The 17,720-nt window shown below is 37.6% G+C and overlaps 1 protein-coding gene across 1 annotated transcript; it reads right to left on the bottom strand.

Annotated features, from left to right (window-relative positions):
• Window positions 1-2,662: 2,662 nt before the first annotated feature.
• Window positions 2,663-6,784, bottom strand: LOC110449330. The gene is made up of 2 exons (XM_021496112.1): window positions 6,178-6,784; window positions 2,663-4,086 (listed from the first exon to the last, which is right to left on the bottom strand). The coding sequence occupies exons 1-2, from the start codon at window positions 6,668-6,670 to the stop codon at window positions 4,019-4,021; spliced, it is 561 nt and encodes a 186-aa protein (XP_021351787.1). The 5' UTR covers window positions 6,671-6,784; the 3' UTR covers window positions 2,663-4,018.
• Between the last annotated feature and the right edge of the window lie 10,936 nt (window positions 6,785-17,720).

Consider the following 17,720-nt stretch of genomic DNA (forward strand, 5'->3'; position numbering starts at 1 on the left):
AACACCTTCTTTGGCAATGCCTCCTTTTTGGTCAACGTTGTGCATTTAGCGTTATCGCAACAAGTAGTTTACCCATTGTCAATGAAATGTGACCGGGTGGAATACTGAGCTTGTTGCCTTTGGCGAGGAAGCACTGTCGCAAGTAAGAAAAACATTAACAAACCCTGCTTCCAGCTCACATACGCGGTTGCACGCATACATTACATAGATGGAGCATGTCATTCGATGAGATAATAGGACGTTAAAGCTAGCGCTAATAAATAACACATTAGCAAAATCCAGTCTGAACCTTCTGCTGACTCGAAGTGAAATAGCATGTAAATTGTATACTATAAGTCCTCCATAGCGGCCAGTACTTTTCAAAGACGTAGGGCATACGGCTTGCCCGAGATAATTTTCTGGTAGCGCGTCATCGAGACAAGGGGTGTATGGCTGTATATTTGCCCTATTATGTAGTCTGGTAGAGATCATCGAGAGACTGACTGGAAGTATGGCTCGAGTCCTGACTGGGAATATTATTGTAGCAAGGTCAGCAGAGTTGTCAATACACCAACATACCCTGCCTCCTGCACACAAACGCAAGCACGCATACACAGCACACATGGAGGCACGTCCTTAAATGACCTTAGTTGTTAAGACGCTAAACAAAATAAAAATGAAACCAAAACCGAGATTTCACGAGTGTTTAATCAACTCTATCCCGGGGGTTTCGATTAATTATTTTACCCCAAGGAAAAGGTTTTTCTAATCCTGTTGGTCCAGTATCTATTACTAAATCTGGAAGGTGCACATTCCGCATATTGGACAATTAAGAAACCAAAATTGATATGCTACCCCTAATTCAACCCTTAATGTCTATGTCTTTTCTTTTCATATTTCCCTACTCTATCTTTCCGGCAGTGTCACCCTAGGCACTCGTCTTCATAAGATCATAGATGTTGCGAGAATGTTAAACCACATACAAACAAACCGCTGATCATACCTCGACTTCCGTATGAAACCATAATTGTGTTTGTTTGTATTGGGTGGCACGTCCTCGAAACAATTAAGGTCATGTGGAGGCACCCTAGGGAGACACTTTCGAAAGAGAGAATAGCGAGGTGAGAAAACTAAATACAGATCCGATGGGCCGCAGATAAATGTTCGTTTCTTCAATGACTTCTTCTAATATGACTTCTTATACCTAGATACTACAGGGGCCGACGTCAGTTGCCTCCTACCGCATAGAGTGGGTACAACAGGCCTATTTACGTACTTTCATAGGAAGTGAAGTGAAAGCAGTCCGACGGCTTCAAAAACTCTATTATTCTTGAAAAGGCGCGTGTCGTTCCCGTGAATACTGCTTAAATGAATGTAGGAGGGAAGAGAAATCAAAGAGGTTCACACTTTTTATCAACCTCTTTTTTAACGAAAACAATGGATATTAATTTGGGCACGTCCGTTTGTCATTATAGTTTCCATGCAATAACTGCCTTAAAAAATGGTGCGATTTCAACGAAATTTGGTCACACATGTTTAAATGTTTGAGAATGAGTTTTATTATCAGTGTGATGTGTATTTATTGACACGCAATTGTATATGTAATGTTACTTATATGTTCTGATATGCTACAACGAACAACAACAAAAAAAGAGCAGCAAGTTTAATAAATTCCATCCCAACTGATAACGAATCGAATACAAGATACTTTATTGTTGTCAAAAAATGTATGTCGTCATTCTTAATTTTTGATGTCATCTCATAGTACCTGTGATATTTTAATGGACAAAACACGAACAGATTATTTGAACCTTTACATGTGTCGGTAAATGATTGATCTGTTGTATCATACAGAGCCCTCTGCAGAATCTGGACTTGTACTCGGTGTCTTATACATATTAGACACCTAAGAAACCAAAATTGATAGGCTGCTCCTAATTCAACCCTTGATGTCTATGTCTTTTCTTTTCATATTTCCCTTCTCTATCTTTCCGGCAATATTTGGGATCTTTATCTTTCTTTGTACTTCTAACTACCTTTTATTTCCTAGCGCCTTGCTTGGCAACACCTCATTTTCGGCTTGAATGTTGAGCGTTCGCCCAGGTGAGGAAGGCAATGGGTTCTGTCCCCAGGCCGAGACATACCAAAGTCCTTAAAAATGGTAGTTGTTATTCCTAAAGTTCAGCATTTAGGGTAATGGCAACAAATGGTTCCTCCGTAATCATTATAATGTGACCGGGCGGAATGTTGTGCTTGTGCCTTCGGCATGATGTTTTAGTGAGGTAGCACTATCAAGTCGGCATCATATCCGCGATATCACAAGGAGGCAAGTACTTCAACATACCCTGTCTCCTGCACACATACACACATGAACCTTAAACAACACACATCGAGACACGTCCTCTCGTTCCCCCTAGGAAAGCAAGTTTATCTTTTCACGGGTCAATTCCTGTTTTTCTTGGACAAGTAAGAGAGAAAGATCTAAAATTGTAAAAAAAAGTCATTGCTCCTTTTAGGTTAATCATTGCACTACGGTCGAAAAACCCTCAAGTCAACAGACGGCTCACCTCTGAAGATCATTCCTCGAATCACCACATCTTATTAAGACAGCGAAATCAAACAATGTGATAATCGAACTGAGAAAGCAATCAGGATATTTCCATATTTAAACTTGTGTTAACTGCTCAATTTTGACAAGGCACCTTGAGTCTCAATCCATGAAGAGTATTTATTCCATCATATGTGGATCCGAAGAGGAGAATTGTTGGAATCGTAGCCAATTTGACCCTTTTTGGCCCCGCCATTCAGGGGGATATCCAAATAACTCACAAGAATGAATTGCTTTTGACTATGAAACCACCCTGCAAAACGTTATTGATTTGTTTACCGATCGACAACGACGAATAAAGGTCGGTCGAAAATAGGTCAAGTATAATCTCGTCTCACGTGACGAAAAGATTAAACTCCGGATACTGTTACATCGAATAACAACAAATTAAGTGATACGGATCATATCTGATATGGATCAGATCAAAGGTGTAATGAATATTCATAAGTTTATTATGTGGATACAAAAAAAGGATACAAAATTAAACACAGACACAACTCTTTTTAACACATTTTGATAATACTACAATGTTTTAGTGATTGGTAAATTACCATAAAGTTACATCTAGAAATATAATCACAACAAGCTGTAATAAAGCGATTGAAGATGCCGTAAAACTTATATCTATTAGCATATGAATATCATAAGTAATTAACTGTTTACCCTTACATCAATAAAAGACGGGTCGGTAATTACTTTTAATGTATTGAGTAATCAATTTAAATTTGATGAAGAATAATGTCAGTTCAAAGTGTATTTTGAAATAAAAGAAATTATGCATTGAAAATATATTTAGAGGAAATATGAAATTCTGAGATCGTTTGTAAGTGTTTAACGGCCTCCTTGACATAGGAACGTCATCTGCGGCCTAAATTGTCAAAATGGACTCAAAAGACGTTAAATCAAAATAATTCATTTAAAAGTACACATTCATGTATTGCACATGAAGAAACTGCATAGCCTTACATAAATTAATATTAGTCGGAATGAACATTTATATTCTTTCAAAGTGCAATGACAGTGCCTTTTACATCGCACTGTCTGCTGCTTTTTGTCAACATTTTGAATGTGAAATAATAATAAAAGTGTAATGATATCACTTAAATAAATACCGAAAATAACGGGAAACCATATTTAAATTAAATTTCCCTCTAGTTTTACTGCGATTAAATACATATGCTGATATTTTACAGTCTATTTTCCTTTCAGTTATTTTTTGTTGTTATTCAATCATCGTCCTTTCGTTGCTTTAAATCACTGAATGGTGTACTGCAGGATATTGGCAGTAATAATGACAGTATGTATTCTTTGTTAACTCTGAATAAATGTTAACGATTGAATCAACTCGAAATCACTTCTCCTGGCGACAAATGAAATAGCTCCTGTACAGTAGGTGTAAGAATCACACAAAATAAGGTGTCTTTGACGAGACTAAACGGTGTCGGATATCCTTTCAAGTCTGTTGTTTTCCCTTGTGCCGGAGTCCGGCCAGGTATTGACTGCAATAAACAAAGACATGATTCCATGAAAAAAGACACTTATCCTTCGGATAACTATGATTCGTAAACAAACTGACTAAAATATCATGCGGAATGATGCTACCACTTTTTACTCTTACTCGTACATCAGTGTAGATATGACTGCTACTTAACCCTTTCACCAATGTAGACCAGAATGGACTCATCCAGATCAATGTATGGTAGAGTTAACAAAAGTTACCTAGGGGTAAAAGAGTTAATACACCAACCTACACTAATATGAGAGTGTCAACTCGACTACTGACGAAGGAACAATTTGTAAACGAACTACATAATTCTTTCAACATTAAAGATATTCCGAATTGACCATAGCCAAACTACTGACAGTGTATCTTTACAGCTGTCATCTGAAAGTTACGATGGTCTGATTATCCACGTGACAAATACCGTTTCTCATTCAGTTGATCATGTGGATTAACTCCTGATGCCTACCTTGGAACAATTCGATTTTTTAAGCGTTAACACTTATTGTTAACAATACAAACATAGACACACGTTAACTATACTACAAAATGGCTAACAATTCGATTGTATTTAAGCGTTCACACTTATTGTTAACGATACAGACAAAAACACACGTCATCGTAACTGCAAAATAGCTAACAATCAGCGGGTTTTTTCTAAGAAGTATAATTAAGCAAACTAAACCATTATATGCTGTATTTGAACATAAAAAAGTATGGTTTGGTTTGGTTTTATTTTGTTTAACGATCTATTAACAGCTAAGGACGGCTTCCCCTGTGTGCAAGATGCATGCGTGTAGTGTATGCGTATGTGTTTTTTGGGAGGCTGCGATATGTTCGTGTTTGTCTACTTGGGATATCGCGGAACTGATACCGACTTTATAGTGCTACCTCACTGAAACATACTGCCAAAGACACCCAGCAGGACATCCCACCCGGTCACATTCTACTGACAACGGGCGAACCAGACGTCCCACTCCTAATTTGCTGAGCGTTAAGCAGAAGTAGAAACTACCATTTTTGTTAAAGACTTTGGTATGTCTCGGCCAGGGGACTGAACCCAAAGCCTCCCTCACAGGGGCAAAAGGAAAAAAGTATGATTTACATATTTGTCAATAAATATGACGACCAGATTTTGTTTGAATGGGGTTTAACATTTTTGCAAAAGTCTAAAAGGTCTAAAAATATAACTTATAAATGGTCAGCATGTATGGTTATCGCAACAAATAGTTAACCCATTGCCAGTATAAAGTGACCGGGTACAATACTTTGCTGGGTGCCTTCGTCATGGTGTCAAGGGGTGTATTGTTTATTTGCTTGGGATTAAACGTCCACGCAACAGCCCACCCCTTCAGATAGAGGATCGAGAAAAGAATATACCTGCTGTTACCCAATGTTTGTATCGTAAGAGGAGACAAATGTGGGAATCCCCTACTCCCCTACCCCCTGCAGAATTTGGGACACAAAATAAATCTGCTGCACCCATTGAAATATTTGGGATCTTTATATTCCTCTCTCATTCTAACTACCTGTTATTTCATAGCGCCTTGCTTGGCAACACCTCACATTTGGCATTTTTGTTAATAACACGATTTGGTTCACCCGTTGTAAGTAAAATGTGACCGGTCGAAATGCTGTGCTGGATGCCTTCGGCATGATTTTTCAGTGAGAAAGCACTACAAAGTCGGCACCAGATCCGCGCGATCAACACACATAAGGCACGTCCTTAAATTACCTTAGCAGTTAATAAGACGCTAAACAATATAAAACCAAACCACACCTTGCAACAGCTAGGGTCATGAGGATGGGTGTCCTGGGACACACCGCCTGAAACACAAGGTAAATAGAAGAGAAAGAATCGGGAAACAAAAGTTCCCATCCTTAGAAGGATTGGAAGAAAATCCAGATAATTTAGGGGGTTCCACATTGGTCGCCTTTACGATACACGGGCAGTGGCATACAGCAGGTCTATTCTCCGTTTTTTCAATGTGTCATAGAGTGAAGACAATAAAAAATCGACGCTGATTCTGCGGAGAGCTATTGAAATAATTCAACTTAAATGTTTTTTACTTAAGTAGAATATACATACCATTATCCCAGTTACTGATATCGATTGGGTACGGCACATATACATCTATCAAGGTTGGTGGACGCGCAACTCTGTATTCCCCTGTCAGCTTTAAGCACGGATTGTCGGCGACATCCAGTTCTTTCATGTGCTGCAATACTTCAAACGTTGCGTCTTCCCTCACAAGCATCAACCTGACGTATGTTTCATCTCGATTTGATCGAACAGTAACGCCTTCATATAACTTAACCTTTCCTCCAAGCTGTTGTATCACGCTTTTGATAGGAATCTTCACCCGTCTAGCGCCATAAGGAGAAAAGAATGGCAGAGCCCCGTGTTCCAGTGTGGCAGATAACCACACCCCGTCTGGTACCGATGCATATTCAGGGCAGTTTTTTACCAAACATTTCCATTTTGAGTGTTGATGTTTTTGTGGTTTCAGGCGATCACTCTCTTTTATCAAACGTTCATTGTCTGGTGAGGTCGCGTGGTAGAAATATGTAGGTTTTTCCATACTGTTACTTGAAGCAGTTAAGGGAAAATATGAAGTGGTACAAACAATCGTACCTCGTGAGTCGTATTGCCCGGTCTGATTTAGTCAACTAGTGTCGTTGTATTTATATCACGTTTCCAACTATGTTCCTAATACTGAGAATATACATTTATATAGCTGATGTAATGTGTCCCCAACAATTGAATATGTTATCACATGCACCCTGTTCTAAAAATGACTGAATAAATGCTTACTATCACCTTTGTTATCAACAGTAGTTTTGACGTGATGCATCGGAGGATAGTTTGCGTTGCATTAAAATATTAATGTCATGTGTCCCCTTAAAAAATCAGAAACTTATTATCCAACTAGCTATTGAAACAATATTCATTGTGGGTAACAATAACAGTGAATGTGATAATGTTTAATTACATATAATTATTAAGGTATAGACTATAGACCTACATTCTCTTCAATGATTCCTAAGCAGAAGACATTAACGATTTTTAACTTTATACTCTTTAATTTAGGCGATGTCTCCCAAGGCAACTTTCTTCAGATGACACGTGCAACAGCAAATTCGTTTAACACAATGAAACAGGTCTGTTTGTCTGTGTGTGGTTTAACGTCCTCGCAACAACTTCAGACATATGGAGGTGTGGGAGTTAGGGAGACACCACCTAAAGGGACCACGGAACCAAATCAAAAATAGATTGTGGGTTTTTCCCTTTGGGCAGAAGATTTAATAGAAAGGTGAATGTCCCTATAGGAAAAGAATGGAAAGCGTTACAAGAGTGCTAGCGATCTTAGCGTCTTCTATCGTTACATTTACATATTATAGATACTTTCTCCTCTTTTCTCTTCTGCTATTGATTTATAATCTTGTCAACAATAAAAAATATCACAAACATGTTTCATATAACTACACGTGAAGATAAATATCCAAATAATGAATTGGGTATCACAAGCTAAACAATAAGGCTGGGCGTCACCCTTGAGTAAGTGTGCATGAGTAATGTTTGTGTGTCCCGCTTTGATTTGGGGTCACTTTTTATTAAAACTCCTTACAGATGGGTTTTCCAGCATTCTTTCAAAGTTAGGTTATTGTTTGACCTAAAATAGTATCGTGTTATATATATATGTAGCACATGAGAGAATAATGTTTTCTAGCAACCATGTTTTCCTTCCATTCAAGCAACTTGAAGCTCAAACCTTAGTATGCATAACTAATGCGAGGATAAGTCTACATTGTGATAAAGTTTGAGAATGATCTGTAAAGTTTTCCGATCTGTTTCAAATTAAAACATGCACAATAAGATACGACCAAAGGGGAAACTGGAAACTTCATATGAAATTTGGGAATAATCTGTCGCGCACCTCTTTAGAAATTGCGTAAACTAACTTAAACTGTCAAAATCAAAGATGGCGGAGTAGTTGCCATTTTGACTTGCTTATCTCAAAATGAAACATTCACCGATAAGGAACTAAGGGAAACATCAAAGATTATTTTGAGAAATATTAGTCAAACATTTCTTGAGAAATAACACAAGGATTGTTTCAGGACGGACCACGGACAAGTGCGATTTCAACAGCCTAACATTTGATGTTAATTAGCCTCAAAATGGGACCTCGTTACGATATTTACGGAAACATGTTATTTAATGGGACTCATTTACGTATTTAAGCTTAAAAGTGGTTTTTTTCCCCTTTCTTGTTTTGTGAAGTATGATTGGCCGGTTCCTGTAAAATATGACCTGGTCAAGTATCATGCTTATTGAAAGTGACCCCATCATCCGTAGATACCGTCACCACGTGCACATGACCTTAACTGTAACGATGACGTAAAATCTAAAACAATCAAACACATATACATGATTAGTTGGAAAATTACTGCTATCTGTATTTTATCGATGAGTTCATAGATAAACTGTGCAAATGTATATATTAGTATAGTGTATCTCAATATCACTATCACCTCTTGCGGCCTACATTAATTTTGATCATTACTGTGGGTAGCTGTCCTGTTTTTATATTTTTGATATATTTTGGAAGGATGTCGCCATTTGGTCAATACACGCTAAACCAGAAACACTGATATCAGGCTTTATACATAATTTTTAATTCAATCAAATACACCAATCTATCGCCATCGCATGTCAACATATTAAATTTGGAATATGGAATTGGCAGATTTACAAAGACTATTTCAATTCAGCTTTTGCGGTAACTTCGGAAAATCATTTGGTTCTGCGGTCCCTATAGTACCCCCTGGCACCACCCTTTGGTAGGGTGTTACCGATCGACGTCACAGAGGGTTCCCAATTGAGTGCAGCCAATACACTCTCTAGTGGCAATTCCCCATTCTATAGGGGTGGGTGGGGTACCGATCGACGAAATCAAGGCACCACCCTGCAGCACCACCCTAACCGGGTGGTACCGTAATGATGACGTCACGGTTTTTCCCGCGTTTGGTCTATACTTAGATTCTGCCGGTTTCAACCGGATCGGTATTCTAGAACCTTCCCAGATGCTAAAATATAAACGAAAAGACGGTTTTGTGATATATGAATAAATAAATCAAGACGATTTGAATGCAAGTGTATTTAATTGTCTCTGTCAATTGAACGGACGCGGGTCAGAGACATATCCCGTGTCCACCCTTACTTCACATTACCGAGAGTCATCTACCACCCGTGATATGGTATCGGGATGTACGCTCTATCCCACAAAACGGGGTCTTGAAATGAGACCTTTCTAGAGTAGTTGACTCTCCTACAAATCGGTTGCATCTAATACACGTATTCACAAGCTGAACAGACCCATTTCTTGCTGATCACCCGCGACGTTGTTAATTTAGGTGAATAGGCTGTGGAAATTTCCAATAGGTGAAACCCCTCGCGCATGGATTCACACTACCAAGTGTAACTCTCATAACTGTTTATGCTAATAATATGTGTGCGCTATAGCCATCTCATTACTACTATATATCTAATAATTCGGCTTTCTTTTACATATTTTGATTATGTCAGACATGGTTTCGTTCTTTATATTGTTCTTTCTTCTTAATCTTGGCTGAATTATACCAGGCCTGTCTGTATCATCTGAACACAGATTTTCTTTTAACGTTTCCATTCTCATTATGTTCTTTCCAAAGAAGCAGCCACCGGTGTAATTTGAATAACTTCATTATCCCGAGCGGAATTGTCGTCACCCATGTCAGTATGTACCTCCATCCGAGAACTAGGGTTCTCTCCCTCCAACACATTCTGGTAATAAGATCTCCAGTTTTCCAGATTGGAAACATTAACAGGTGACAATCTCTACTGATAATAATTCATTGACTAATGATGCTTTTGTGTCAACGCTATATGAAAGAGAAACAGCCCTTCAATGGACAAAATAATATCAAGCAGCAGCAGCACCTCCAGCAGAAATACCAGCAGCAGCAGTTGCACTATACTATATGAATAGTGGGTATACAGGATTATTCTCCTGCGGCGGCAGGCTACTGAATAGTTGGTATACAGGACTATTATCCATCCTGCGGTGGCGGAGGAGCAGCAGCAGATTCAGCAGTCAAGAAGGTCATTCTGGCGGTGGCGGTGGCGGTGGCTGTAGCCCCTGCGGCGGCGGCGGATACACNCGAGGAAGGACGAGGAGCAGGAGGTGACAATCTCTACTGATAATAATTCATTGACTAATGATGCTTTTGTGTCAACGCTATATGAAAGAGAAACAGCCCTTCAATGGACAAAATAATATCAAGCAGCAGCAGCACCTCCAGCAGAAATACCAGCAGCAGCAGTTGCACTATACCATATGAATAGTGGGTATACAGGATTATTCTCCTGCGGCGGCGGCGGACTACTGAATAGTGGGTATACAGGATTATTCTCCTGCGGTGGCGGAGGATACAGCAATCAAGAAGGTCATTCTGGCGGTGGCGGTGGCTGTAGCCCCTGCGGCGGCGGCGGATACACATGACAGATTGATGGGTATACATGGTTATTTATCAACACAACCACCACCGCCGCCGCCAGTATGAGGTACTTGACTGTTGCTGCTCCTCCTCCTCCTCCGCCGCTGCAGGAGAATAAATCTGTGTATTTTATATACATTTGGAGGCAAGTAAAGACAGGCAATCCTTCATTTCAAGTGAACCCGTTATATAGCACATAAAGAAACCACATGGCCTCATTATGATTTTTTTTAGTTTGAAGAAAAGAAAAAAAAGCATGATAATAAAAAAATCAACGGTTACTCGTATCGAAATTACATTTAGTATCAATGTTTCTGTGTTGAGATTCATATATTTTCATTTCAGTCTTTCATTCTAGTTTTTCATCAAGGTAGTTTTCATTAGTTTGAATTCAGTCACGTCCTGTCGTTACTGTTAATTACTCATTTTTGTGTATTCTGATTGTTATGGAAAGCACTGCACGGAATTTACGGTAAATAAATTATATGAACTCTGAATAAATATTAAATATTGAATAATTTCGGAATCATTTCTCGTGGTGAAAGATTAGAAACTTTCAATAGCATTGGTGTAAAATCACACAAGGTAAGGTGCCTTTGGCGAGAGTTCCTGTTGTAGATATTCTTCAAAGTCCTTCTTTCCCCGTCATATGCGGTCGACTGCAATAAACAAAGACATGATCCAATAAAACATCCTTTTCATCAAAGTGGTCAGTCTTGTCTTTTAAATAGTATAGTAGATAAAAAAGCAACATACATTTTATGCTGCATTTGAATTATAATCAATAGTCAATTATAATAATTTATATATATATTGGTCAACACATCATCAGGTGGGGACCTGCAAGATAGTTTGTATGGGGTTAAACGTCTTCACAACAACTAGGGTCATACACATATGGATGACCTTAACTATTTCGAGCACAGTAAAATACCGTACAAATATGGGTTTGGAGGGGGGATGATTTTAAAGGAATGTTCATATCTCCAACTGAAGACGTATATATTAATACTATGTGTAGATCTATCTTGTTGTGTTCTGCGAAATCCGTTATAGCCGTCGGTGTTTTCCACAAACCTCAGATTCTGGGGGAAACGTTAAATTATCCAGTCTACATTAAGCATACTATTTGTATTTAAGTAATGACTCAATATACGATATAACTCTACACTTATATAGAATATAATGTTTATCCACAATGCATATATATTTTATATATTGTTCACTAATGCAGTTTCTTTGTATATTTGTTGTTTTGTTAGTCTTTTACCAACCACATCCAATCAAAGGGAGGGTTGTGTACCTGTGGGTCCAGGATATTATCTACTTGTATCAAAGCTTGATTCGCCCTAGTGGTCACATGGTAAAAAATTATAACAGTATCCATAGTTATCATGTCATGTACTGACGTTTGCCAAAATAAAGTGTTATGATATTCTATATATACATGCATATATATGAGTCATAAACATGTGATTACATGGATATAAATAGTCTGTCTACTTTCCTGACTGCATCTATTTTTAGCGGCAACGATTGCATCACGTTTAGAAATAGTCAAACCGGTTACAACCGGATAAGTTCTTCTAGAACATTCCATGAAATAAATAACGAGAAGACGATATACGTACAACATTTTATTTTCCCCGTCACGATGGAATGAACGTGGGTCGCAGAGCCATCACTCATACACTCTTACAAAGATTGCCTACTCTATCATGGACAACATATCTACTTACACAACTAAATGAGAGTCATCTACCACCCATGCTAAAGTACTAGAGCGATCTGTGTGTATGTACGCTCTTTCCCATAATACGGGGTCCTGACATTGGACGTTTTTTATATAAAATATATAATAGTAAAAAAACAAAAATAGAAACGGTATAAAATCACATAGGGTAAATCTGCATTCTGCAAGGGTTGTAATTGAAGACATTCTTCGGAGGCTTTACCAATTGTTTGACTGCAATAAACAAAGACATGATCAAATAAAATATTCTACTCATCAAAATGGTCAGTCTTGTCTCCTAAATAATATAATAATAATATACTTTATTTATCCAGGGATACATATTTAGCCATGTCTAATTTACCATATGGCCCTGCATCAATATATTTACAGATATCACAGAAAAATACACATAAACTACATTAAAGGCATTTGCAGATTAAAATACATGTATAATAAACACAAATACAATACTTATTTAAAAAGTATATTGTTATATAATAAAGTAAGTTCCAAACTAAAGTTTTGAGAAAAAATCCTGTAGGTATTTGCGTTTAAAAGCAGCAACACTACACGCATTTCTAATATTTTCATTCAATCCATTCAATAAAACAGAACATATGTACACAAATGAACGTTTAAAATAATTTGTTCTAGCAGTGGGAATAAAAAAAAACTTGTTGGTAACTGATGACCTTGTATTTCTAAAACTGATATCCTTGACATAGGGAAACATATTACTTAAAACACTTGGAGTATCCCCATGTAAAATTTTGTAAGCAAAAACTGCTTTCCTAAAAATAAAATAATCCTCGTCAACAGAGCAACAGTAAATATATATTAATCATTTATACCTTTTTCGACTAATTGAAGAAGAAGCAATTGGACATTCATATCTTTAAAATGGTAGTCTTTATTCCCTGAGCAAAAGTCACGTCACAGAAGAAACCTCAGGGGTGGTTGGCATTATTCGCCTCTGTTGAAAAACCTAAAGTGGTAGAGATTCGTCCTAGTCTTACCCCGAACCTTTACTGGCAAACTATATACGAAAGCTGAAAGGATTAACCTTAAACAGCTTCAAAATGGTGTGTATGTATAGCCTTTTTTAAAACCATAACTATAAAATGAAATATATTCGAAACAATTGTTTAATAGTGAAAATAAAATTGTAAAGGAGAAGCATATTATACATACCTATATCCCAGGTACAGTTACCGACTTTAATCTCATACGGAACGTAGATTTCCACCCATATTGGTCTTCCCGCAACCCTGATCTCTAGATTTCCGGTTAGTACGTTAACGTTAACTGTTAGTCACTCATTGTTGGTGATTTCCAGTTCTGTCATGTACTGCAATATTCCAAACTTGTCGTCTTTGCTCACAAGCATCAATCTGACATAAGTGTTTCCGCCAACTTTCTGATCAGTCACGCCAGCATATAGTTTTAACTTTTCCTCCAAGTTGTTCTATTACACTTGCAATAGTAATCCTCACCCGTCTATCGCCATATGGAGAGAATGGTGGCAGACCTCCATTGTAGAGTGTGGCACAGAACCACACCCCGTGTGGTACCAAGTCACGGTGGTCGTTTACCAACCACATCCATTCTTCGGCAGGATTGTGTATCTGTGGTTTTAGGATTTTTTGTTTTCTTATCAAAGCTGCATTTGTCGCAGAGGTCGCGTGGTAAAAATATATAGGAGCATCCATAGTAATCAAGTCATGTAACGTTTGGCAAATAAAGTGTAATGATAATCTATATATACCTGTATATGCGTCATAAACATGTGATTACATGGATTAACTACCTTAATGAATTTATATTACATGAATAAAAATGTATTCTAGCACAAGTCTATATCAGAAATTTACATTGCATTATGATTTAAAACAGAAATCCAAAACATACCAAACATACCGGTCCTGACATTACCAGTCCTGGTTTTAGTTAAAAAAGCAAAATCACAAAAGCCGTAATAACAAGTAAAAACAGTCCGGTCCTGGTATTAGTGTGACCTGGTATCTAACTTTTAAGTAGTACTAGCACGGAATTGAATTATATATTTGCTATCTAAGTCCGTGGTGCTAGTCATTTTTTGCATGCTATTCATATTATCTCTTTCCCATTTGATATTGATATTACACTAAATCACATATATATATTATGTTACAGGGTATGTACAGGCATTGAAAAGGCCTGTCCCTCAACTGAGGAATAATCCTGCAGTACTACCTGACCAAATGGTTAACAGATGTCCGCTCGTGGACGCACTGACCACCAAATTATATATATTTTGAATAAGTTTTCAGCACAACTACGCGAGCTTCTACATTTTACAAATTAAGGCACGTAAGTATTGGCTGTTATCAGGACATAACTCAATAAAAGCAATACATGAAACATATTATCCTTATGAAATCGTATTATCACGTTAAACCACAAGAAAGGGTACAAAATAAATCCTTTTGTAGGTACACTTAGTGTATTAATTTGTTGCGTTAACAACGGCCAATCAACACAGAAGCGGTCTTCTGGGTTCGGTGCCTTTGGTGCAACCCCCACCCCAACCCTTACAAATTTGGGGAATTTATTTTGTTATTTTGTCTTCCGCTAAGAGGTCATGGGGAAAAAAACAAAAAAACTCTGCTTCGCCCGTTTGGGATTTCAATAATTTCTCTCTGTTTCCTATCAATCTTTTCGATTCCTAGCCTCCTTTCTGGTCTCGGTTTTGCCCAAGTGAGGAAGGGTTTTTGTTCCCCAGCCAATAAAAGGTAGATCAAAGTTAAACAGCAAAAGAAAAAGTTATAAAACAAACTAAAAGATAAAGAGACAATTGTCAACTTGTAATGAAAGTTATATCTTTTTAAACAGACCAACAGTTTTTAGGTAGGTTAGAATTATTGTGATATTTACCGTTTTCGAAGAGAGATTTGAGATTTGTTATATTATCATAAACATTTTATGGTGTTGGTTGAAGGTCAGTGCAATCTAATAACAAGTGTTTTACTGTAAATGGTTTATAGCCTGCTACACATTGAGGTTGTTCCTCGCGTTTTAATAAATGACGATGAGTAATGTATGAATGGCCCTTTCGGTGACGGGCAAGGACCACCTTGTCTCGGCGGTTTTATTTTACAAAATTTATTATTTACGGGTTCAAATCTGTAAAAGGAAGTTTAAAATCATCAGGTGGAAGTGATAAAGCCGCTTCGGGGGCGCCATCTGCCTTTTCATTACCTGGTATTCCAGTCAGAATAGATGACTGACTTCGGCACATTATTGGCTTTGATGTGTTCAATTGCGAGGTAGATAGCAAATGCTTCTGCAGAAAATATTTGGATTGAATACGAGAGGGTACCTTTAGTGTAAGAAATATGTTCAAAGATGAACGTAACACACACATACAGGTGATTTCAGCTATAAATTTGGTCAATTGATACAGTAAACCAAATAAAATAAGGCAAATATGCGAAGATCGGCGTTAGATGTGCCCATGCGTGCGAAAGAAATTCTCCAGTAGGATATTTATTTGGTTTGGTTTGGTTTTATTTTGTTTAACGTCCTATTGACAGCTAAGGTAATTTAAGAACGAGCCCCCATGAGTGTTGTGTACGGGTGCATGTGAGTATGTTTGCCGGAGGCAGGGTATGTTGGTGTACGTGCCTCCTTTTGATCTGATGCCGTATTTATAGTGCTATCTCACTGAAATATCATGCCGAAGGCACTCAGCATTTGCCTAGTCACTCCGGTCAAATAAACACCAGATTTATGTATGACCGTACAATTTGGTTCAATTGAGAATCTCTCTCTGTAATTAGTTTGCTTAAAATATCCGCTTACAAACTTAAGAAAGCAAGGGTTTTCGTCATTAACACAATTCAAAGATCTGTGATCTGAAACTATTATACCATGATGAAATGAAAAACAATCTTTGAAAGAACATTTTTGCATTGTATTTTTAAAATGTTCTTGGTACTTTGAGCTATAATCACCACCTGAATTCAACCAATGCATAACAAGGGAGTTTCCATATGTGATTTCTGCTTCTGAGAATTTAAAGAAATCAAAATTGATCTGTTGCCCTAAGCGCAACACTTCGGATCATTATATTTTCTTCCATCATAGTCTTTATTTTTGCCGGTGTCTTTCGGAGCACTAGTCTTTTTATGACCTGCAAACAAAGCAAAAATGAAAATATAAAATTTTATTTAACCAACTGTAATGATATCGTGCAACATAGCTCATATTGTACGCTACACATTAAAAGCGAAAATAACCTGTTCTCTATTTATTCGACTTTGTTCTGCGATTGTTATATGCCAATGTGGACCTATATGATTTTAATGCGTTGACTGAAAAGTGAACATGTCATGTAAACAAGTCATAAGTTATATATTTTTTTACTAATTTCATAGTTGCATTATTATCATAATATAACGCCATGTTTAATTTTAATATGAAATGTTTTCATTACTTGAATTCAACGTTTGTTGAACGTTCGCTCCATGCAGGAGTCGCTTTTATGCCCGTTACTCGGGGACACAAAAATGACCAAAATAAATCTGCTGCACCCATTGCAATATTTAGGATCTTTATATTTCTCTCTAGTTCTAAATACCTTTTATTTCCTAGCGGGTTGCTTGGCAACACCTCACTTTTAAAAATGGTAGTTGTTATTTCCTGCAAAACGTTCAGCTGTTATGGTATTGACAGCAACTGGTTATCGGGGAAATATCCCGTTGTCAGTATAATGTGACCGGGCGAAATGCTGTGTTGGGTTCCTCCGGCATGGTATTTCAGTGAGATGGCACTATAAAGTCGGCATCAGATCCGCGCTGTCACAGGGAGGCAAATACACCAGCATACCCTGCCTCCGGCACACAAACACACACACACATGCACGCATACACAATACACATGGAGGCACGTCTTTGAATGACAATGGCTGTCAATAAGACGTTAAACAAAACAAAACAACATATTAAGTGTGTTTTGAAGATTAAAAATGTTGAAATGAATTCGTGAAGTATGACTTGCTGATATGCTCTGTTTGTAGGGCTAGGGGCAGCCCCGCAGTGAATAGACATAAAAAACAACGGAAGTTTACAAACGTTTCGCACAGTACTACTTCCAGTCAAATTAGTATAAGTCCCCCAAAACAAAGTAGGGGACAAACTGACCTCTCTTTTTGTCCCAAAACAATCTACAAAATCAGTTGCTGCCATCCCGCTAAATGCTGAAGGTTAAGCAGGGAATAAAAAGTAAAAAGTGTCATTTTTAAGGATTATAACAGTATTATGAAGTAGGTAATGCCAGTGCGATCTCCATTGATTTTTATGAATTCCAAGTGAAGACCA

Source organism: Mizuhopecten yessoensis, unplaced genomic scaffold (genome assembly GCF_002113885.1).
Source record: "Mizuhopecten yessoensis strain PY_sf001 unplaced genomic scaffold, ASM211388v2 scaffold4571, whole genome shotgun sequence".
Classification (NCBI taxonomy): Eukaryota; Metazoa; Mollusca; class Bivalvia; order Pectinida; family Pectinidae; genus Mizuhopecten; species Mizuhopecten yessoensis.

Coding starts and splice junctions, on each gene's coding strand:
- LOC110449330 (XM_021496112.1), bottom strand. CDS start 6,670: ATGGAAAAACCTACATATTTCTACCACGCGACCTCACCAGACAATGAA. Junction 4,087..6,177: donor TATCAGTAACTGGGATAATG/GTATGTATATTC, acceptor TGTTTATTGCAG/TCAATACCTGGCCGGACTCC.